Source organism: Rhinopithecus bieti, unplaced genomic scaffold (assembly GCF_001698545.2).
Source record: "Rhinopithecus bieti isolate Rb0 unplaced genomic scaffold, ASM169854v2 scaffold_34310, whole genome shotgun sequence".
NCBI classification, from domain to species: Eukaryota; Metazoa; Chordata; class Mammalia; order Primates; family Cercopithecidae; genus Rhinopithecus; species Rhinopithecus bieti.
This window is the reverse complement of record NW_016814622.1, coordinates 1,291,457-1,314,099: the sequence shown is the minus strand read 5'-3', so window position 1 is coordinate 1,314,099 and position 22,643 is coordinate 1,291,457. Positions and strand designations below refer to the sequence as shown.

Genomic DNA, 22,643 nt, shown 5'->3' with positions numbered 1-22,643 from the left:
ATTTTGTTACAGGTAGGGATTAAGAGCTGGATTCAGGTTGGCAGTGTAATTTTAGGCAATTACCCAACTTTTTTTCACCTTAAAATGTAGCTAATCCATGAAAAAGCACTTAGCATGGTCCTTGGCACATGATAAGAACTCAGCCAACACTCTTCATCATTAGAGCCTTTTTAAGACTCAGTGTGAACACCACATCTTTGGGGCATTGGCAGTCAGACCTCCCCGTGTATGCACAGTAGGCTTCTGTCAGCACTGTCATTGTTTTCATTCACTTCCTGTTAGACCATGAGGTCTTTCCATGTCTCAGCACCTGACAACCTAAGGTTCAGCAGGTGTCTGTGAAATAACTAGAACCAGCCCTTGAAATAAAGGACCTATCACCATCTAGTGTCTACGGTGGGTGTGCTATGCTCTGAATGCGTCCCCTCCAAAATTCATGTTGAAGCTTTATCTCCCATAGGAGAAAACAGTATTTGGAGGTGAGTCTTTTAGGTTTAGGCCATGAGGGCTCCGCCTTCATGAATGGATTAGTGTCTTTTTTTTTTTGAGAAGGAGTCTTGCTCTGTTGTCAGGCTAGAGTGCAGTGGCGCGATCTTGGCTCACCGTAACCTCTGACTCCTGAGTTCAAGTAATTCTCTGCCTCAGCCTCCTGAGTAGCTGGGATTACAGGCACCCGCCACCATGCCCGGTTAATTTTTGTATTTTTAGTAGAGATGGGGTTTCACCATCTTGGCCAGGCTGGTCTTGAACTCCTGACCTCTTGAACTCCTGAACTCCACCCACCTTGGCCTCCCAAAGTGCTGGGATTACAGATGTGAGCCACCGCTCCCGGCCGGATTAGTGTCTTATAAAAGGGCTTGAGGGGGTGAGTTCACCCCTTCTGTCCCATCAGCCACATGAGAACACAGCATTCGTCTCCTGTGGAGGATGCCAGCACCAAGGCACCATCTTGGAAGCAGAGAACAGGGCCCTTGCCAGACACGGAACTTGCTGGTGCCTTCATCTTGGACTTCTCAGCCTCCAGAATTGTAAGAAATCAATGTCTTTTCTTTATAAATTAGCCAATATCAGGTATTTTGTTACAGCAGCAGGAATGAACTAAAAGAGTGTCAACAACAAATACCTACAATGCAGCAGATAGGATTTCTATAGGTTAAGATTGGGCATGGTTGTCTAGTGGAGTGGGCATTCCAGGCATGGGAGACCACAGGAGTAAAATGAACACCTGGTGTCCAGCCAGTTCCAACCCTACCACCCTAAGACCACTCTACAGTTCAACAACACTTACACTAGGGACAGTGGAGCTTTTCTTGCGTTCAGGAATATCCGCCTTATTGGGATTACTTGCATTCCCAAGCATGGGACTGGCTGGAGCAATTCCCTTTCCTCCAACAGCACTGCCACTTGATTTCCGGGAGGAAATTCCATCTTCTTTGAGGTCACTATCTGCAGTGCTGGTCTGACTCCTTTTCGGATACGCCACAACAGAAGGAATAGCTGGTCCAGCTAAAATAAAGAGTTCACTTTTTAAATGACTGAATATAGTTTCAAGTTTTATTTTGTGACAGTAACTGTATTTTCTAAGATGATCTAAGGTTGCTATTCACCTAAAAAAATGTAAAACAGTAAAATCCTCTAACACGTTTCCCACTTATATCTAATGTTTGCCTTATGCATTGAATTCAATATTGAAATTTCACTTAATACCCCAAACTTTTTTTTTTAGTTTTTTTTTTTGAGATGGAGTCTCGCCTATGTCGCCCAGGCTGGAGTGCAGTGGCGCCATCTCGGCTACTACAGCTCCTGCCTCCCGGGTTCACGCCATTCTCCTGCCTCAGCCTCCCGATAGCTGGGGTACAGGCGCCGCCACCACGCCCGGCTAATTTTGTATTTTTTTTTTTTTGGACGGGTCTCGCTCTATCGCCCAGGATGGAGTGCAGTGGCCGGATCCAGCTCCACTGCAGCTCTGCCTCCCGGGGTTTACGCATTCTCCTGCCTCAGCCTCCCGGTTAGCTGGGACTATAGGCAGGCCGCCACTCGCCCGGCTAGTTTTTTGTATTTTTAGTAGAGCGGGGGGGTTCACAGTGTTAGCCAGGGATGGTCTCGATCTCCTGACCTTGTGATCACCCGTCTCGGCTTCCCAAAGTGGCTGGGCTTACAGGCTTGAGATCCACCGGCCCAGGCCGTATTTTTTTTTTAGTAGGACGCGGTTTCACTGTGTAGCAGGATGGTCTCGATATCCTGACTCCTGATCCCGCCCGGCCTCGGCCTTTTTTTCCAAAGTGCTGGGCTTACAGGCTTGGCCACGGCGGCCTGGCCAAATCCCAAACTTTCTACTTAAATCTAGTAGTGTTAGAGTTGTCCTTTGGAAAATCCTTAGGTGGTGGTCTGTATGATTCAACTATTAGCTGCACACATAACAGCCAAGACACCAGTTCATCTTGCACATTCTGAGTGAATTAACATCCTTTTTGAGGGAGAGTGCCCATACCTTTTTGGGAGAGAAAAGTATCGATTTTATGGGCTAACTTCTTTTGTAGTTTTATCTTGGATCTTTTTAAAGCGCTCTATCTTCTAGTAACAGGAGTTTGAGTAGGACAGGGGAAGGATGTAGAGCAGAGGAATCATGCAGTGACAGGGAGGAAGTCGGGTGGAGTCACTAGTCATTCCTGCCACTCCGGAGTGTTGTCCAGGGATATGTGCCTAGGGAATTGTGGATGACAGACTGATGTCCTGTAGTAAACCATCAGGACTCAACAGCAGCACAGGAGATTCAGAGTGCAAAGAATTTGGAATGAACATGCACTATGTATGCCTCAATATGATAATCCAGTGGTATCTTAAGGACAGCTCAAATGGCTCTTTTTTTTTTTTTTTTTTTTGAGGACGGCGTCTCGCTCTGATCGCCGGGGCTGGAGTGCAGTGGCCGGATCTTCAGCTCACCTGCAGCTCCGCCTCCGGGTTTTATGCCATTTCCTGCCTCAGCCTCACCGAGTGCTGGGACTACGACGTCAGCACCTCGCCAGCTAGCTTTTGTATTTTAGTAGAGACGGGGTTTCACGTGTTAGCCAGGAGGTTCTCGAACTCCTTGACCTCGTGATCCGCCCATCTCAGCCTCCCAAAGTGCTGGGATTACGGGCTTGAGCCACCGCGGCCCCGGCTTCTTTTTTTTTTTATTTTTTTTTTTGAGGACTGGTCTAGCTCTCTCACTCTCACCCAGGCAGGCATGCAGTGACTCGATCGCGGCTCACTGCAACCACCGCCTGCCGGGTTCAAGGGATTCTCCAGCCTCAGCCTCCGGAGTAGGGGAAACTACAGGCGCGTGCTGGCTAACTTTTATTTGAATTTTTTTTTTTTTTTTTAGTAGAGACGGGGTTTCACAGTGTTAGCCAGGATGGTCTCGATCTCCTGACCTCGTGATCCGCCCACCTTGGCCTCCCAAAGTGCTGGGACTACAGGAGTGAGCCACCGCACCTGTAGAAAAAACTGGCCTGTTTTTTCTAAGGCAGAATAGAATTTATATTTTAAATATATTAAAGGTGGGAGGTGCGTGGTAGCTCACGCTTGTAATTCCAACACTTTGGGAGACTGAGGTAGGAGGATAGCTTGAGCTCAAGAGTTTGAGGCTGCATGTGGCTTGCGTGAGAGTGAGAAACTGTCTCAATAAATAAATTTAAAAAACAAACAAAAAAACGGGAGTGGGGAGGAGCTAGTTCTTAGACAAAAATCTAAATGGCAAACCTATCCGGAACTGAATTAAAAGTAAATAAGGGCTTAATTTTATTTATGGGAGAACAAGTAAGTTTTTGGTTTATTTATGGGAGAACAACAACTAAGCTTTTAGTTTAGTCATTTTAACATATAAAACAAAAACTTAACCAAGTATAGGGTGATAGTAGCCTCAATGCGTATCTTTCTTCCCAAAACCATGAGAGGTCTACTGACATTGTGAACTTTCAGGTTACTACTGATTTACTTTCAAACTTTTATTTGTATTTAGAAAATATAAAACCTTTTAAGATTTGAGATTCTGAAGAGAAACAGACATTGATCTAATCCACTGACCTCGTTCAGATTTCCCCAGTTTCACTTGTACTAATTTGTAAGTCTGTGTATTTCATTCTATACCCTTTCATTCCATGTTCAGATTCATGCGGTCACCACCAGTCAAGATACAGAACATTTCCATCTCAAAGACCCTGTCGACTACGCTTTCATAGCCACAGCCACTTCCCTCTTACTTTAACTCCCTTTTGTTAAACCCCTGCAACCACTAACCTGCTCGTCATCTATAGAATTCTGTCATTTCAAGAATGTTACGTGAATGGGCATCCATGGAACGTAACCTTTTGTGTACTTTCACCCAGTATAATTCCCTTGAGATCCGAGTTGTGTACATCATAGTTTGTTCCTATTTTTTTTTTTTTCCCCAGACGGAGTCTTGGTCTGTGGCTGTGGAGTGCAATGGCGCGATCTCGGCTCCCTGCAACCTCCACCTCCTGGGTTTAAGCAATTCTCTTGCCTCAGCCTCCCGAGTAGCTGGGACTACAGGCGCCCGCCACCACGCCCAGCTAATTTTTTGTATTTTTAGTAGAGACGGGGTTTCACCATGTTGGCCAGGATGGTCTCAATCTCTTGACCTCATGATCAGCCTGCCTCAGCCTCTCAAAGTGCTAGGATTGCAGGCGTGAGCCACACCAGGCCTGTTCCTTTTTATTGTGAGTAGTAGTCCACGGTATGGATGTGTCACACAGAAATTTCTTTTTCTTTTCTTTTCTTTTTTTTTGTTTTTGAGATGGAGTCTCGCTCTGTTGCCCAGGCTGGAGTGCAGTGGCACGATCTTGGCTCACTACAAGCTCCATCTCCCGGGTTCATGCCATTCTCCTGCCTCAGCCTCCCGAGTAGCTGGGACTACAGGCACCCTCCCCCAAGCCCGGCTAATTTTATTTTTGTATTTTTAGTAGAGATAGGGTTTCACCGTGTTAGTCAGGATGTTCTTGATCTCCTGACCTCGTGATCCACCTACCTCGGCCTCCCAAAGTGCTGGGATTATAGGCGTGAGCCACCGCAACTGGCCAGAAATTTCATTTTTACATAATCAAATTTGTAAGTCTTTTATTTCATGGGTCTGGTGTTTGGGGTGACAGAAACACCTTCACCAGTCCAAGTTATAAAGCAAATAATCCCATGTTTTCTTTCAATATTTCTGGAGTTTTATTTTTTATATTTGTATCTTAACTCCAATTGGAATTCATCCTTGTATAAGATGTGAGAAACTGATCCAAATTAATTTTTTTTGAGAACTACCAACCTGCCCCAATACCACTCATTGGTTGGTAAACAGTGATTTTTTTTTTCCATTTTTTAAAAAACAAGCTAAAGAACCCCTTGAAAGTCAGATAAAGATCACTATTCACAGAAAAAGTGTATACACACATATGGAGTGTTCACAAGTGGGTCTCAAATTAGGAAGGACAGCTACAAATTACATTGTGGCTTTAGAGAAGAAGCAGGCACCCATGCAGAGGTCAACATCCATAGGCAGAGAAAAAGGAAGGGAGAGGTGAGATGAGGCAGGATGAGGTGAAAGCTGGCCTGGCTATACAGGCTTGCCTGCCTTCAGAAATTCCAAGAAAGATGAGGATTATGAAAAAGCTACTCCAGTGAGGTGCTTCAGTGGAGAAAACCAAAGGGCTGGGACCAGGAGGCTTGAGCTCTGCCCCAGGTGTTTCTCATTTACTATGTAACCTTGGGAGACTTGGTTATCTCTCTTGGTCTATTTCTTTAGAGATAAAACAAGAGGTTTGGTGAGTGTACAATACCATGTCTAAAGCTCTTTTTATCTCTAAAATTGAGCTGGGGGAGAAAAGGCACCAATAATCTGGATAAAATCTATGTGCTTAAGGAAGAACTAACTTACTAACATATTCCTTAGAGAAATGTGAAAATCCTGTTGTCAGGTTTCTTCTAGGATTTAGAGACAATTTAAAGCAGACGGTTTCAGGGCATTTAATTGCCATGTGGTCCACAGGCACTAGAAACCCCCTTGTTAGTGACTAACATGAACACAAAAAAGGCAGACCTAGATCAACACGTCACCTACAAATGCTAGGAGCATAAATCCTGATTTTAGAATGAGTTCTGAGCTACAGCAGGCACTGTAGATGGTTTACTAGTGATATTAGTACACTGTTGCTTCAGTCTAAACCATGTAGAAAGGCAGGCAACGGAAGGAAGAGAAACGGAAATCAAGCCAAAAGTCATTATTTTTAGTACGAAATCAAAGACTGTCCACACCTACAATGCTCTGTGCAGTCCTAAGTATCAAATCTCAAGATGAAAGTATTAAGATGGAAAATGTCCAGAGAAGAGAAATAAAATGAGGCCGAGTGCAGTGGCTCATGCCTGTAATTCCAGCACTTTGGGAGGCCGAGGCGGATGGATCACCTGAGTTCAGGAGTTTGGGACCAGCCTGGCCAAATGTGGTGAAATCCTGTCCCTACTAAAAATAAAAAAATTAGCCAGGCATTGTGGTGCAGGCCTGTAGTCCCAGCTACTCGGGAGGCTGAGGCAGGAGAATTGCTTGAAACCAGGAGGCGGAGGTTGCAGTGAGCCCAGATCACACCATTGCATTCCAGCCTGCCTAGGCGACAGGAGTGAAACTCCGTCTCAAAAAAAAAAAAAAAAAAAAAAAAAAAAAAAAAAGAAAAAAAAGAAATAGATTTGGTTCCTGCATCCTGGAATAGTAGAATTAAAGGAAATATCTGCAATGTTAACATTTATAGTTATGGGCGAGTAAACACACATGCTAGCCTCAGGACTCTGACACACAGACTGCCTTGAAGGCAGAGCAACTGTAGAGCCTGGTAAGCCTATCCTTTGGGGGTCTTATGTCTCATAAAGGACTGGCTTCTAGGTGAAGTTTAAAAGGGAGGGTGGCTTAACCACACTAACAGCAAGAGTATGGATGAGAATGACACAGTAAAACATTTAAACCAATTAAGGCAAAACTGAGGTTCCATACATTCTCCAGAGCTGCTCTGTCCATTATGATAGTTACTGGCCACAACTGGCTATATATATATATATATACACTACACTTAAGTAAAAAAAAATTACTATCATCATTATTATTATTATTTTTGAGATGGAATCTCACTCTGTCACCAGGCTGGATAGAGTGCAGTGGCACGATCTTGGCTTACTGCAACCTCTGCCTCCCGGGTTCAAGCGATTCTCCCACCTCAGCCTCCTGAGTAGCTGGGATTACAGGCATATGCCACCATGCCCAGCTAATTTTTTTATTTTTAGTTGAGATGGGGTTTCACCATGTTGGTCAGGCTGGTCTTGAACTCCTGACCTCGTGATCCATACGTCTTGGCCTCCCAAGGTGCTGGAATTACAGGCGTGAGCCACCGCGTCTGGCCAGTAAAATTTTAAAAGGGTAAAAATCAGCCAGCCAAAGCCAATTACAGGCTCAAACCTGTAATCCCAGCACTTTGGGAGGCCAAGGTGGGTGGATCATCTGAGGTCAGGAGTTCTAGACCAGCCTGGCCAACATGGTGAAATCCCATCTCTATTAAAAATACAAAAATTGGCCAGGTGTGGTGGTGTGTGCCTATAATCCCAGCACTTTGGGAGGCCAAGGTGAGTGGACTGCTTGAGCTCACAAGTTCAAGACCAGCCTGGCCAATATGGTGAAACCCAGTCTCTATTAAAAATACAAAAATTAGCCAGGCATGGTTGTGCACGCCTGTAATCCCAGCTACTCAGGAGGCTGAGCAGGAGAATTGCTGGAACCTGGGAGACGGAGGTTGCAGTGAGCCAAGATCACACCACTGCACTCCAGCCTGGGCGACAGAGCCAGATTCCATCTCAAAAATAAATAAACAAATAAAAATTAAAAAATAAAAAATAAAAGGGGAAAATCATTTCCTCAGTTCAAGTACTTGATAGCCACAAGTGTCCAGTAGCTACTTGACTGGACTGCACAGATATACGAAACTGTAATGATCACAGAAAGTTCTACTGGACAGTGCTACTCTACAAAGTAAATCCAATGCAGAGGTGAAGAGAGTAAATAGAACTATAGAGTAAGTGTTGGGCATGGTGGCTCATGCCTGTAATCCTAGCACTTTAGGAGGTTGAGGTGAGAGAATCACTTGAACTTGGGAGTTTGAGACCAGTTTGGGCAACATAGTGAGACCCGCCATCTCCATTTAAAAAAAAAAGAAAAACTACAGATTAAAGCTGAGGTTCTAGAATGGCAAGTGGAAAGGTTTCCACTCAACTAAGCTTTATCCAGCAAAAATCTACTGAATGTATAAAGAAGAACAGAGCCTTGAAGTAATATGTAATCATGGAAGCACCTGCAGGAACACTAAGAAAAAATGCTGGCCAGGCATGGTGGTTCATGCCTGTAATCCCAGCACTTTGGGAGGCCGAGGCGGGCAGATCACTTGAGGCCAGGAGCTGAAGACCAGCCTGGCCAAATGTGGTGAAACCCCGTCTCTACTAAAAATACGAAACTTAGCCAGGCATGGTGGTACATGCCTGTAGTCCCAGCTACTCGGGAGGCTGAGGCAGGAGAATTGCTTGAACTTGGGAGGTGGAGGCTGCAGTGAGCCAAAATTGTGCCACTGCACTCCAGCCTGGGCAACAGAGCGAGACTCTGTCTCAAAGAAAAAAAAAAGAAAGAAAAGAAAGAAAAGAAAAGAAAAAAGAAAAAAGAAAAAAGGGAAGGAAATAAATAAATAAATAAATAAATAAATAAATAAACAAATGCCAAGAAAGGACATCAAGCCAAGCTCCGAGCAAGAGAATGCTTCCCAGTGCTAGGAGACCTCTTGCCTGGACTCTAAGAGAAGGCACTGGGATACTCCAAAACTTACCATGGTCACTGTAGCGTCTTTGCTTCTGGCTTGAAGAAACACTTCTCTGCACTTTGTGGTGAGGAGACTGGCCAGTACTGTTGTTGAGATCACTGCTTGGCCTAACCTTAGCAAGTGAAAGATTGCTGCTAGAACTGGAATCACTAGCATCCAGCTAAGAGAAAATGAGAAAAACAGAGCAAACCACAACACGAACCCAAATGGTTTATTAGGAAGTTAAACTTTTCATTAACACAGACCTCTCATAAACCGTTCATTGAGAGAGAGGAGGAATCACAATGTACAAAAATGACAACCCTAAACTCAAGCAAAAGCAGTTTCCTGACTGCTAGAAAGACACTACAGGTAATGTATGTGTGATTTTCTTCCCAGGCTTTCTCAAATTTAACTTTAAATGCTCTATTTACTTCATCTGATGCTTTACGTCATTTCTAAGCTATTAATGACTATAGGTTAATTTATGAAAGACCAGGTTTATGACAATATCCATCTTTTTTTTTTTTTTTTGAGACATAGTCTCACTCTGTAACCCAGGCTGGAGTGCAGTGGTGCGATCTTGGCTCACCGCAACCTCCGCCTCTCAGGGTCAAGTGGTTCTCTTGCCCCAGCCTCCCAAGTAGCTGGGATTACAGGTACGCGCCAACACGCCCAGCTAATTTTCTGTTTGTTTGTTTGTTTGTTTTAGCAGAGACAGAGTTTCCCTATGTTGGCCAGTCTGGTCTTGAACTCCCGGTCTCAAGTGATCTGTCCACCTTGGCCTCCCAAAGTGCTGGGATTACAGGTGTGAGCCACCACACCTGGTCAATATCCATCATTAAGGGTTAAGTTAAAATAGCTTATAATAGTCATAGGATTTAGATTTGCTATTTGCAGGTAAATCTAAAAAATGATATTATCAAATGTTACAAATATTCAAAAGACAAAAACTAAGAAAACAGTTTATATAAACTAATAATTACATAAAGGGTATTTCAGCTCTTTCTCTCTGATTACTCTTACCTCTGAAGATTTTCTCCCCAATAACAAATATGTAGCTGTGATTTCATCATATTTCATTTTACTAAGAGATTCTTGAATTTCTTCTTGTGAATATCCCATTCCCACCATAATATCTAAAAGAAAGGCATAATACAGTTTATGTGTTTTGTTTGGGTAAGAAATCATCCTTTTTTTTTTTTTGAGACAGAGTTTTGCTCTTGTTGCCCAGGATGGAGTGCAATGGCGTGATCTCGGCTCACCGCAACCTCCACCTCCCAGATTCAAGCAATTCTCCTGCCTCAGCCTCCCAAGTAGCTGGGATTACAGACATGCGCCGCCACACTCGGCTAATTTTGTATTTTTAGTAGAGATGGGGTTTCTGCATGTTGGTCAGGCTGGTCTCGATCTCCTGACCTCAGGTGATCTGCCCACGTCGGCCTCCCAAAGTGCTGCGATTACAGGCATGAGCCACTGTGCCCAGCCAGAAATCATTCTTTTATAGGGTAAAGTAATTTTCATTTGACCTAAAAGATGACATATTACATACATTTTCTAACATAAATGGGCATTTGTTTCAGAGTTACTGGAAACTACAGGTAGTTACGTTCCTAAATATGACAGAACAGATAAACTGTTCATATAACTTGTGCTTAACTTTCCATTATTCACATTTTAGGCACAGACATGAGTCAAAACAGAAATGTGTTACTTAGACAAATACACATGAACATGCAGGCATGGAGTGATTACCTATTCTTTTTTGGTCTGAGATGTCTAGCTCTGGTTCAACAAATGGTTTGAGTTCATCTTCTTCATGCCCTGCATTGATCCACCTGTCCTTCATGATTTGCTAAAAAAGGTAAACTGTTCATTAGCAGAGTAAAATGAAATATTCTGATAACCATAATATTTACAAAAATTTATTTTCAACATTTCATTGACTATCGTTCAAAACATAAACTCAAAAATATTTTTTTAAATGTTTTAATTCTTCCTTAAGAAGCCGCAGGATGTATCCAGTAGGGCATACAAATCAAGCAAAGATCTAAGGCCACGCTAAAGACTCTCCAAAGCTGTTGCTTGTTTCCACCTACATGATTACCTCTAGAGTGCCGCGTTTAATTGGATTTAGCACCAGGAAACGTTTGAGAAGGTTTTCACAGTCTGTAGACATGTAGAAGGGAATTCTGTATTTCCCTCTTAATACTCTCTCTCTCAGTTCCTTTGGGGAGGTAGAGAGGAAAGAAAACAAGTTAAGTCAACCTTTTAGGTTTAATTAACAAAGCATAACAAAAAACCCCCTGAAACCCCTCCACTGATATAATGTTAAGAATATTAAGCCATAGGCCAGGCGCGGTGGCTCAAGCCTGTAATCCCAGCACTTTGGGAGGCCGAGACGGGCAGATCACGGGGTCAGGAGATTGAGACCATCCTGGCTAACACGGTGAAACCCCGTCTCTACTAAAAAATACAAAAAACTAGCCAGGCGAGGTGGCGGGCGCCTGTAGTCCCAGCTGCTCGGGAGGCTGAGGCAGGAGAATGGCATAAACCCAGGAGGCGGAGCTTCCAGTGAGCTGAGATCCGGCCACTGCACTCCAGCCTGGGCGACAGAGCGAGACTCCGTCTCAAAAAAAATATTAAGCCATATAATATTAGGAAACTTCTTTTAGTTTAGTGAAGTACATGGGTGCAGCTTCTTATACCTTTAGGTTTTGCCCATCAAAGGGAAGTGAGCCACTGACTAGTGTGTATAAAATGACCCCCAGACTCCATACATCCACTTCTGGCCCGTCGTATTTCTTGCCCTGGAAGAGCTCAGGTGCTGCGTATGGAGGACTGCCACAAAACGTGTCGAGTTTACTGCCAACAGTAAATTCATTGCTAAAACCGAAATCTGCTATTTTAATGTTCATATCGGCATCTAACAATAGATTTTCAGCCTAGAGGGAAAACATGAAGACAAAAATGAAATTTAACCAAAATAGAATTAGAATTATGACAGGATTAGGCATTTCAGAAAAGTTTTCTGTAATGATATAAAGTTACCTCCTAATTAATGTGAAAACATTCTTTCTACAGACAAAAACAGGAGACAAGTTAGAACTCCTTATTTTATAACTAACAATAATAAACATGAAGTATAGATTAATTCTAGCACTAATTTAAACATCAATGTCCCAAGATCAAGAAAAATCTTGACAATTTTTTTCAATTAATAATAATAATAATAATAATAATAATAATAATATAGGGGCCGGGCATGGTGGCTCATATCTATAATCCCAGCACTTTGGGAGGTCGAGGTGGCCGAATCATGTGAGGCCAGGAGTTTGAGACCAGCCTAGTCAACATGGTGAAACCCTGTCTTTACTAAAAATACAAAAATCAGCTGGGCATGGTGGTACACACCTGTAATCCCAGCTACTCAGGAGGCTGAGGCAGGAGAACTACTTGAACCCGGGAGGGGGAGGTTGCAGTGAGCTGAGATCGTGCCACTGCACTCCAGCCTGAGTGACAGAGCGATACTCCATTTCAAAAACAAAAAACAAGAACAATATGGGGCAGGGGTAGGGGCAGGGCCAGGTATAGTGGCTCACTTGGGCCCAGGAGTTCGTGACCACCTTGGGCAATATAGTGAGACCCCTTCTCTACAAAAAAAATAAAATAAAATTAGCTGGGTATGGTGGCACACATCTGTAATCCCACCTACTTGGAAGGCTTATGTGGGAGGATCTCTTAAGCCTGGGAGTTTGAGGCTGCAATGAGCTATGATTGTGCCACTGCACTCCAGCCTGGGTGACAGAGTAAAACCCTGTTTCAAAAAATACATAACTTTTTTTAAAAAGAGGCATTTCATAAAAACTGCTAAATAGCTACAAAATGGCTGTTAATGAGGAGGGGAGAATCCCAAACCTCATTCAAGAGTCAAATCACAGCTGGGTGCGGTGGCTCACGCCTGTAATCATAGCACTTCTGGAAGCTGAGGCGGGTGGATCACCTGAAGTCAGGAGTTCAAGACCAGTCTTGCCAACATGGTGAAGCCTCATCTCTACCAAAAATATAAAAAATTAGCCGGGTGTGGTGGTGGGCACCTGTAATCCCAGCTATTTGAGAGGCTGAGGCAGGAGAATCACTTGAACGTGGGAGGCGGAGGTTGCAGTGGGCTGAGATTGCACCACTGCACTCCAGCCAGGGCGACAGAGCAAGACTCCGCCTCAAAAAAAAAAAAAAAAAAGAAAAGAAAAGAGAGAGACAAATCACAGTCACTTTATTTTATTTTATTTTATTTTATTTCTTTTTGAGACGGAGTCTCGCTCTGTTGCCCAGGCTGGAGTGCAGTGGCGCGATCTCGGCTCACTGCAAGCTCGGCTTCCCAGGTTCCCGCCATTCTCCTGCCTCAGCCTCCAGAGTAGCTGGGACTACAGGCGCCCGCCACCATGCCGGATTAATTTCTTTTTGTATTTTTAGTAGAGACGGGGTTTCACCGTGTTAGCCAGGATGGTCTCGATCTCCTGACCTCGTGATCCGCCTGCCTCGGCCTCCCAAAGTGCTGGGATTACAGGCTTGAGCCATCACGCCCGGCCTAGTCACTTTATTTTAACAAACATTTCCTATTTCCTATGTGGCTACTCCACAGCAGATGCTATATGAATGTCTCGATGGATAATGATGAACGGATAATGATGAACAAGACAGATAAAGCCCTACCCTCAACAGCTCACAGTTTAGAAGAGGCAGAATGATAAGCAGCTGTCCTGAGACACAAATGCTATAACTGAAGAGGCACAGGGAGTTGTGCGTTGGCACTGAGAGGTGTGGACAGCTTCCCAGATGACGTGAAATCAAAGCACCAGAAGGTGCATCTGATCACAATGGATGTGTTGATGAGGGATATTTCAGGCAGAATAAAGAGTGTGAGAACCTATGTGAGACAGAGCATGTTTCACATAAGAAACTGAAAGACAGTATGTGGGATAGAGATGTGTAGAGGGGGCTGGGGAGATGGTCAGGGCTTGATCACAAAGGACTGTACTTGAGAAGTTTGAGTTTTCATTGTAAGAGCAATGGGAAGCCACTGAAGAGTTGTTCAAGCAGAGAAATGACCATCTTATTTGCGTTTCCTTAAAAGACCATTCTGTGTGCAGTGCAGAAAACATACATGGGAAGAAGAGGCACTAGAAACAGAGAAGAATAGGTAAGAAAGTAGTGTCGGAATCAACTATGAGATAATGATGGTCTGGCCTTGGATAGTGTAACAGGGGCATAAAAGAGTGAGCTTAAGAGATATTTGGAACACAGCAGCAAAAGGACTTGGTGACTAAGTGGGTAGTACAGGAGAGTAAGGCACCTGAGGGTACATTAGTCACCTGAAAGAGAAGTGAACATTCATGTTTATAGGCTTTGAACCTGCTGCACCCAAGGGATGTTTATATGAAGATACGCTTTGCTCAGCTGGGTCCTGGATCCCAGAAGAGTACTCTGGCTGCAGGAATGGATTTGGGGCCATCAGCATACAGCTGGCTACTAGAGCTGAGAGAGTGAATGTGAATGCTCTAGGGGCGGGTGTAGAGAACAAGCAAGTCAATGACAATCACGTGAGGGGAGAGCGAAGATGATTGCCAAGTTAAGACACAGAATCTAGGAAATGTTTAGAGAAATATGGCTATGAAGGGGAAGAGAGAAAAAGCGTGTATCTGGAAGGGGAACAGGGATGGCTTTTTAGTTTAAAAAAAAAAAAGGTAGACTTGAGCATGTGTAAATGCTGCTGGTGAAAGGCAAGTAGAGAGGGAGAGTGAATAAACAAATGGAGAGAAAACAGGCATCAGACAGAGCACAGCCCCCAGAGGGAATCAGGACCCAGAGCTCAGAGCAGAAGCACCCCACTCTCCTGTAACAGGATGGAAAGAAGTGATGGATGTGGGTAGGTGAAGGTAGGTTTGAGGGCCTGGTAGAAAATGAGAGTTTCTGCCTGGTGTTTCTATCTTCTCTATGTGATATGAAACCTCATCCTATGCCAGAGTGAGGGCAGAGGCTGAGGACCTTGAAAGAGGTCTCAAACGGGCACTGCTGTTAACGGGAGAGAATGCTGATGAAAACAGCAGAAATGAATGCCGGGTGGCACTGAGGATGCTGTGGGTGCGACCATCCATTTCTGGAGGCCCCCATTTGTTTGGTTGTGTGATGACTGTCCTCCAGAGATCAACCACCAGTCACCTTAACTGAAATGTAAAATACTTTCAATAAACTTTATTTTTCTTTATTTTTAATGCTCTTTCCCATAACTTGATTAAGAGGATTCAATTATTGTGGGATTTTAAAAAATGTTAGTAAATCTAATCTACACCTCATTTGTGTAATGACCACTGAGAGAACTGCACACATACAGACAAAGCATACACTGAGAGTGAGGCACTTCTACGCACCTTGAGGTCTCGATGTACGATCCGTTTCTGATGGCAGTATTGAACTGCAGATACAATCTGAATAGGAGACACAGAGTCAGTCATTACTGGTGCAGATTCATAATTAAAATGAAAATAACTTTGTTAATGTTCACACATATAGAATACTCAGTAGGCACTCGAATGTCCATGTGGATTTCTAAAAACAATTTTCCTATGCCTTGAACTTTCCAGTCTGGAGAAATTCAGGGGTGAGGGCAAAAACAAACAGGTGAGGATGTTCTTCTGTTTTCTACCGTTTTAACTGAAGTCTCTTTTTGGACCCTATCCATTGACATTCCATTTATTGTGTAGTGCCAGGATCCAACAAACTGGATCTGGAGGACCCTGGCTGCCCCTAGGCCTAGATGGCTCTGGTACAACCTCTTCTTTTTTTTTTTTTGACAGAGTCTTGTTCTGTCACCCAGGCTGGAGTGCAATGGCGTGATCCTGGCTCACTGCAACCTCCCTCTCCCGGGTTCAAGCAGTTCTCCTGCCTCAGCCTCCTGAGTAGCTGGGATTACAAGTGTGTGCCACCATGCCCGGCTAATTTTGTATTTCCAGTAGAGACGGGGTTTCACCACGTTGGTCAGGCTGGTCTCAAACTCCTGACCTCAGGTGATCTGCCCGCCTCAGCCTCCCAAAGTGCTGGGATTACAGGCGTGAGCCACTGTGCCTGGCCTGGTGCAACCTTTATATATCCACAGAGTCAACTTCAAACCAAACCAGCGGTTAGAGAGCTGCCCATACCCAGGTGTTAATCCAGGTTAATCCATATCTGGATTAATCTTTTCTCAAAGAGATCAAAGGATTACTCTTCTGTAAGTGCCCTTCTCAGCCTGTTCCTTGCAACAGTCTTTCTTCTAACTAATGTGGATTATGGAGAGCAAAAGTTAGTTAACTTCTCTGAGGGTCAGTTTCCTCTTCCTTTATTAAAATGGAGGATTGAATGTTGTAACGTATGTGAACTATGAAAATTACTATGTGCACGTGCACTATTAAGGATTCCTCCCACTTTCAGTAAACAGTATGCTTTTATTTAGTCAACTTGCAATCATGCCTATGATTAAACAATTGTTTTACTGAAATTTCACACTTACTGGTCACTTAAAAAAAGTCTTCTTATTAAGCTTTATATGCTCATTGTAGAAATTTCAGGAAATACAGAAAAGTCTACACAAATATATTCCTGCATTACCACTAAGCAGAGGTAACATCTCTTGTTATTTTGTTGCACTTGCATCTAGTCTTTTCTTTGATATTCTGCATGTATATTTAGACACATATGATTACATACACACAAAACTGAGGTTATAATAAAAATACTGTTAGTTCCTCCAAATCATCATCAACACTTAGCTGTAAGCCCCATGGACCCACCCATGGACATAAAATCTCAGAGGGCTGTACAATATTTTGGTTCAGAATAAGCAGCAAGGAAAAGTTAAACTGGGGTTAGGATGAGATGATAACAAAAATCAGCACTTTCATTATTTAAAATTAACATTCAGAATATCAGACCCACTTATGATTAACTAAAGGTACAAAAATTCCAATGCCAAAACACGGGTTTTAAAGTATCTGTTACTTTGGATTTATCACTATTGTTCTATTCTGTCAGCATGAAAACTGGAAAAGTAAAATAGCTTTGTTTTCCCAAAACAAAGTAATAGTTTTGTCACCTAGGATACAGGTAAATTTTATTTAATCTTTTCCCTTTTCTCATTCAGAATTTATATTAGTTTTTCCTCATATTGAGATTTCTCTTATAGTTTATTTTCAAATTCTGCTTTTGAATCAGATTTGATGATTTCCTGCCCTTTCTCAAAGAGATCAAAGGATTCCTCTCTCTCTTTAGCTCCAAAACAGCTCAAAGCTAACCTGATGCCACAATAAGCTGAAAAGACTCAACTTGAACCTACTGCTTTTTTTGCATTCTATCAGCAGCCAGAAATGGTGATTGCTAATAGATGTTATCTAGGTTGAACTATGAATGTTCGCCTAATTCACTTTCAATCATACATAAAAGAGCATCAAAGAATATCACCAGCCCACCAAGAAAGAGGTAAGTAAAAAAGATGGAGCTGGAAATTACTCTTTTTTCTCGGAAAAGAACAAGAGCTCAACCAAAAAATTAAAACATCGTAAGCAGGAACTATGATGGGCTTGGTGAAGGAAGCAGGAAGGGGAAAACCCATCTGGTGATGAATATGGAAAAGGGATCACACACAGTGTACTTTGTGTGTGGCATACCTTCCTTTTTGTCATAAATAGAAAAACTTTTTTTTACTTAGTCAAAGTAATGATGACTTATAAGCTCCTAGAAAGCACAGAAATTGAGGCCGAGCGCGATGGCTCACGTCTGTAATCCCAGCGTTTTGGGAGGCTGAGGAGGTCAGATACTTGAGATCAAGAGTTCGAGACCAGCCTGGCCAACAGTGGTGAAACCCCGTCTCTAATAAAATTACCAAAAAAAAAATTTGCTGGGCGTGGTGGTGCACATTTGTAATCCCAACTACTCGGAAGGCTGAGGCAGGAGAATCATTTGAACCTGGGAGGTGGAGGCTGCAGTGAGCTGAGATCATGCCACTGCACTCCAGCCTTGGTGACAGAGGGAGACTCCATCTCAAAAAACAAAAACAAAGAAGCCACAGCATTTGAAACAGAAAAGTAGAAACACCAATATCATGCGTATCCTTCCAAGTCTAATGGAGTTGTCTTAGGCAAATACCATGGAAGAAGGGGTCAATTCTAAAGCACTCTAAATCAGTTTGCTAACTGTAAAAACACATACATACAAAACATCTTTTCTAGTGCAACTAATAGGCTCCACAAATAAAGACTTCAGAATTTGTGCAGGGAATTTACAATAAAAATTGGAGTAATTGCCTCAAGATTTAGGTTAGTAAGCTCTTGCTGGGTGACATCAGTCCCTTCCTCATAGTCAATAAGCGATCTTCACATACATGTTTGCAAGTCAGATTCATCTAAGCAGGAAGGAATGTAAGTTGTATGAAGCAAAAAAATTTTACCTTTTAGGTGACCAATTTATAAAAATTAAGAGTACAGTTATGGAAAGAGCCAAAAAGACTTTTTTCTAATAAAATCTGAATTTCCTTTCATAGACCATACAATCAAATGATATTAGAATTGCAAAGAACTATGGAATTCATCAAGTATAATTTTTTTTTTATAGCTTTAAAAACAGGATCAGAGAAGTTAAATGATAGCCAAAGTTGATTTTTACTTCGGTTTTAGTACATTTGAATTCAAAGTACCATTAGTATTTAAGCAACAGTAAAATATAAGCAACATTTATAAGAAACTCAGTAGGTCCTATCACTTACAAATGTCAACATCAGACTAAGCAAATCAAAGGAGACTTGAACTTTAATAGTCTGTCCATCTTGACAACTTGTATATGAATAAAACAAAATATAAAGGTTCTGAGAGAAATGAGGCTATAATTCCATTTCAGTGTAGACCTTGTGAGAATATAGAGTTAATTTAAAAGTAGTGAAGCACTGCTCCTGTCCTTCATCTAAATAAGGGGTTGGCAAATTATGGCCTCTAGTTACATCCGGCCTATCCCTGTTTTTGTAAATAAAATTTTGTTGGAACACAGTCACGTTCATTCATTTGGTATTGTCTACAGCTGCTACTTTTTTTTTTTTTTGAGATGGAGTCTCACTCTGTCACCCAGGCTGAAGTACAGTCTCCCAGGTTCAAGTGATTCTCCTGCCTCAGCTCTCCAGTAGCTGGGATTACAGGCTCCTGCCATCATGCCCGGCTAATGTTCACTATGTTAACCAGGCTGGTCTCGAAGTCCTGACCTCAAGCGATCCATCCACCTTGGCCTCCCAAAGTGCTGGGATTACAGGCATGAGCCACAGCACCCAGCCTACGACTGCTTCTAAGCTACAGGAGAGTTAAATAGTTGCGACAGAGACAGTGTGGTCCACAAAGCCTAAAATGTTCACTATCGGGCCCTTTACAGAAGTTTGCTGAGTCCCAGTCTAGATAATAGCACAATATAATGACTGCAAATCTGCGTTTTGGGGTCAGAGGGTTTGGGACTCTGAATCTATGGCAGGTCTCCTACTTGAAAGGCAATTCTGGGACCTGCCTGGGCAATAAAGCGAGACCCCGTTCTCCACAATAAGTGGGGAGAAAAAAAAAAAGGCAATTCTGGGCAAGTTATTTAATCTTCTCATGTCTCAGTTGTCTTTTTTTTTTAGCAAATGGGTATAACACAAGGTGGTTGTAAGATTTACATTAATGTTGGTAAAGTACTTATCTCAGTGTGTGGCATGGTCAATCAGTAACAATAATTATTATTAATAAAGACAGGAGAGTTAAGTAACCTGTATGCTTAAAACCTGCTTATTAAAACCCATGTCTCTTTAAAAGCAGAGTAAAACAAAGCAAGAAGTAAAGTTACCAATTTACAGTTTGAGTTACACTTGGTCTTGGTTTATGTCAGACAAAGCTAATAATGAATTTTGGGGTTCTGACACTCTGCTTGCTAAAAACTCTGAAATGGTTTTAATTAATGTAATCACAGGCATTTTTGAAAGGCTCTAGATTTTTTTTTTTTTGAGACGGAGTCTTGCTCTGTCGCCCAGGCTGGAGTGCAGTGGCCAGATCTCAGCTCACTGCAAGCTCCGCCTCCCAGGTTTACGCCATTCTCCTGCCTCAGCCTCCGGAGTAGCTGGGACTACAGGCACCCGCCACCTCGCCCGGCTAGTTTTTTGTATTTTAGTAGAGACGGAGTTTCACCGTGTTAGCCAGGATGGTCTCGATCTCCTGACCTCGTGATCCGCCCGTCTCAACCTCCCAAAGTGCTGGGATTACAGGCTTGAGCCACCGCGCCCGGCTGGCTCTAGATTTTTAAGGCTCAACTGTAAAAAGGGAAGGTTAAGTATAAGACTAATGCTCCCACTACAAAGCTAGGAATAGAACCAAGGCTGCCTCCAGCACCGTGCCTCAGGTATGAAAAGCACTTCATGAATTTTTGTTGAATTCAATGGTCAACCCCTGCCATCCAACAGGCCTTATAAGTATTTATGGAGGCAAACATTTGTTTGCTTCAGGGTTTAAGTGAGACAAATTATCAAATTAACAAAGTAAAGACACATTAATTCATACCTGTCTAAATTTAGCTCTTGCTTCTTTTTCCTTCATCCTGCCATGTGCGACCAAATAGTCAAATACTTCACCTACAGGTGAGAGAAATAAAAGTAAGCAGAAAACCTACTTCTGAGCATTAATTTTCCCATAAATTGATAATGTTTCACTTTTAGCAATGCTCTAATTTTTAAATATAGATATAAAGTTAGCCAGAAATATGTGGAATTTGAACTAAGCTGGCTTTAAGTTTAACTACAGGCATTTAAATTCAACAACAAAATCTTTAAGCTGGAGAAAAGCCTTAAAATTAAATTCCCTATGCTTAAATTATAAAACTCTTATTTTAAAGAGCGTTTTCAATAGGTTTTAATAAAAACTAAGCAATGAAAACAGAAAATTAAAATGGATGAAGTTATTTGTGTTAGAAGAGGACATCCTCACTGCAGGATTATGACAAAGCATTTCCTGAATATATTCATTCATTCAACAAATATTTACTGAATGTCTACTAACTGCAAGGCACTGTTCTAGGTAGGCTCCGTGGAAATGCAGCAGTGAACACAAGATCCTTTTCCTCACAGAGTTTATATTCTAGTTGGGGGAGGGGGCAATAAATGAATAAATATATAGTGTATAAGAGGACAGTAAGTGCTGTGGAGAAAAAGTAGAAGAAAGAGACAGACAAGTGGGCCTGTGCATGCAAACACTTGTGTTTTGCTGACTGCTTGAGGGCGTGGACAACGTAGTTACCTGGGGTAAGATTCTGTAGTAGTAAGAGGAACAGCAAGAAGGCTGGAGAAATGTGAATGAGGGGAAGAGGGTAGTTCATGAGGCTACGAAGAGTCCTGTAGGCTGTGGTGAGGACTCTGGCTCTACTATAAGTGAGACGAGAAGCAGAGATGAAATGACTGACCTCTTAAAAGGATCACTGGCTGCTAGCAGGGAAGAGGCTTCCAATGATGGGAAGGGACAGGAAGACCAACCGGGAGATCAGTACGATAATCAAACCAATCATGAAAGTGACAGGGACTAGAGTGGGAAGCGCAGTGGTGGTGAGAAGTGGGAGCTCAGGATACAAGGAGGTGAAGCCAACATAACTAGCTGATGCACACCTAGGTAGCAGTTTACACAATATTAATTCCTTAGGAAAGAAAGGTGACGCTTCAAGGAATGTATTATTAGCACTGTCAAGTGCTTATCAAGGTAGAATAAAGAATCACCACCTCTGAAATCAATAGAGAAGAATACTAATTTAGAAAATTAGATATAGGCCGGGTGCAGTGGCTCACGCCTGTAATCCCAGCACTTTGGGAGGCCGAGACGGGCGGATCACGAGGTCAGGAGATCGAGACCATCCTGGCTAACACCGTGAAACCCCGTCTCTACTAAAAAAATACAAAAAAATTAGCCAGGCGAGGTGGCGGGCGCCTATAGTCCCAGCTACTGGGAAGGCTGAGGCAGGAGAATGGCGTGAACCCAGGAGGCGAAGCTTGCAGTGAGCCGAAATTGCACCACTGCATTCCAGCCTGGGCAACAGAGCAAGACTCTGTCTCAAAAAAAAAAAAAAATAGATATAAAGTATTTTCGGGAAAGAAACATTTTTATTTCATACAAAAAAGGAATACATCCACCAGCTTAGTGAAAATATTAAACTAAAATATTTTGATACTTGAAAGTCATTATGAATTACACAATTATCTCTGACTTTGAAACTCTTATTAACCCTAACTCTGAAAGAACAAATTTTACATAATGAATGGTCATAAATATTTTCATGTTATTACCTGATTGCATAATGATCTTTTTTTTTGAGAGAGAGAAAGAGTTGTGCTGTCGCCCAGGCTGGAGTGCAGTGGCCCGATCTTGGCTCACTGCAACCTCTGCCTCCCATGTTCAAGCAATTCTCGTGCCTCAGCCTCCTGAGTAGCTGGGATTACAGGCGTGCATCACCACACCCGGCTAATTTTGTATTTTAGTAGAGACGGGGTTTCACCATGTTGGCCAGGCTGGTCTCGAACTCCTGGCCTCAAGTGATCTGCCCGTCTTGGCCTCCCAAAGTGCTGGGATTACAGGCATGAGCCACCATGCCCGGCCTGTATGATGATCTTTTAAAAGGCATTACATACTGTTGAGTTTACACAACACAATTCACTTAACTATGATGAATTATGAAGTTAAATGTCAGCTCACTAAAGTGTCAGCA

At 42.7% G+C, this 22,643-nt stretch overlaps 1 protein-coding gene across 7 annotated transcripts in view; it reads right to left on the bottom strand.

The window, feature by feature from the left end:
* The window catches only part of MARK3 (microtubule affinity regulating kinase 3), a 124,606-nt gene that overhangs the window by 31,458 nt on the left and 70,505 nt on the right, over positions 1 to 22,643 (bottom strand). For 5 of the 7 annotated variants that reach the window (XR_001881393.1, XR_001881394.1, XM_017851522.1 and 2 more), the window contains 8 exons: positions 20,459 to 20,529; positions 15,293 to 15,349; positions 11,573 to 11,809; positions 10,972 to 11,091; positions 10,620 to 10,719; positions 9,891 to 10,003; positions 8,892 to 9,045; positions 1,289 to 1,506 (listed from right to left, as the gene is read on the bottom strand). Coding sequence is in view for 5 of the 7 variants with exons in the window: in XM_017851522.1 (XP_017707011.1) it covers positions 1,289 to 1,506; positions 8,892 to 9,045; positions 9,891 to 10,003; positions 10,620 to 10,719; positions 10,972 to 11,091; positions 11,573 to 11,809; positions 15,293 to 15,349; positions 20,459 to 20,529 (1,070 nt within the window). In the remaining 2 variants the exon portion in view is untranslated. The remainder of the gene's footprint in view (positions 1 to 1,288; positions 1,507 to 8,891; positions 9,046 to 9,890; positions 10,004 to 10,619; positions 10,720 to 10,971; positions 11,092 to 11,572; positions 11,810 to 15,292; positions 15,350 to 20,458; positions 20,530 to 22,643) is intronic. The other 2 variants (XM_017851525.1, XM_017851524.1) reach the window with 1 other exon arrangement.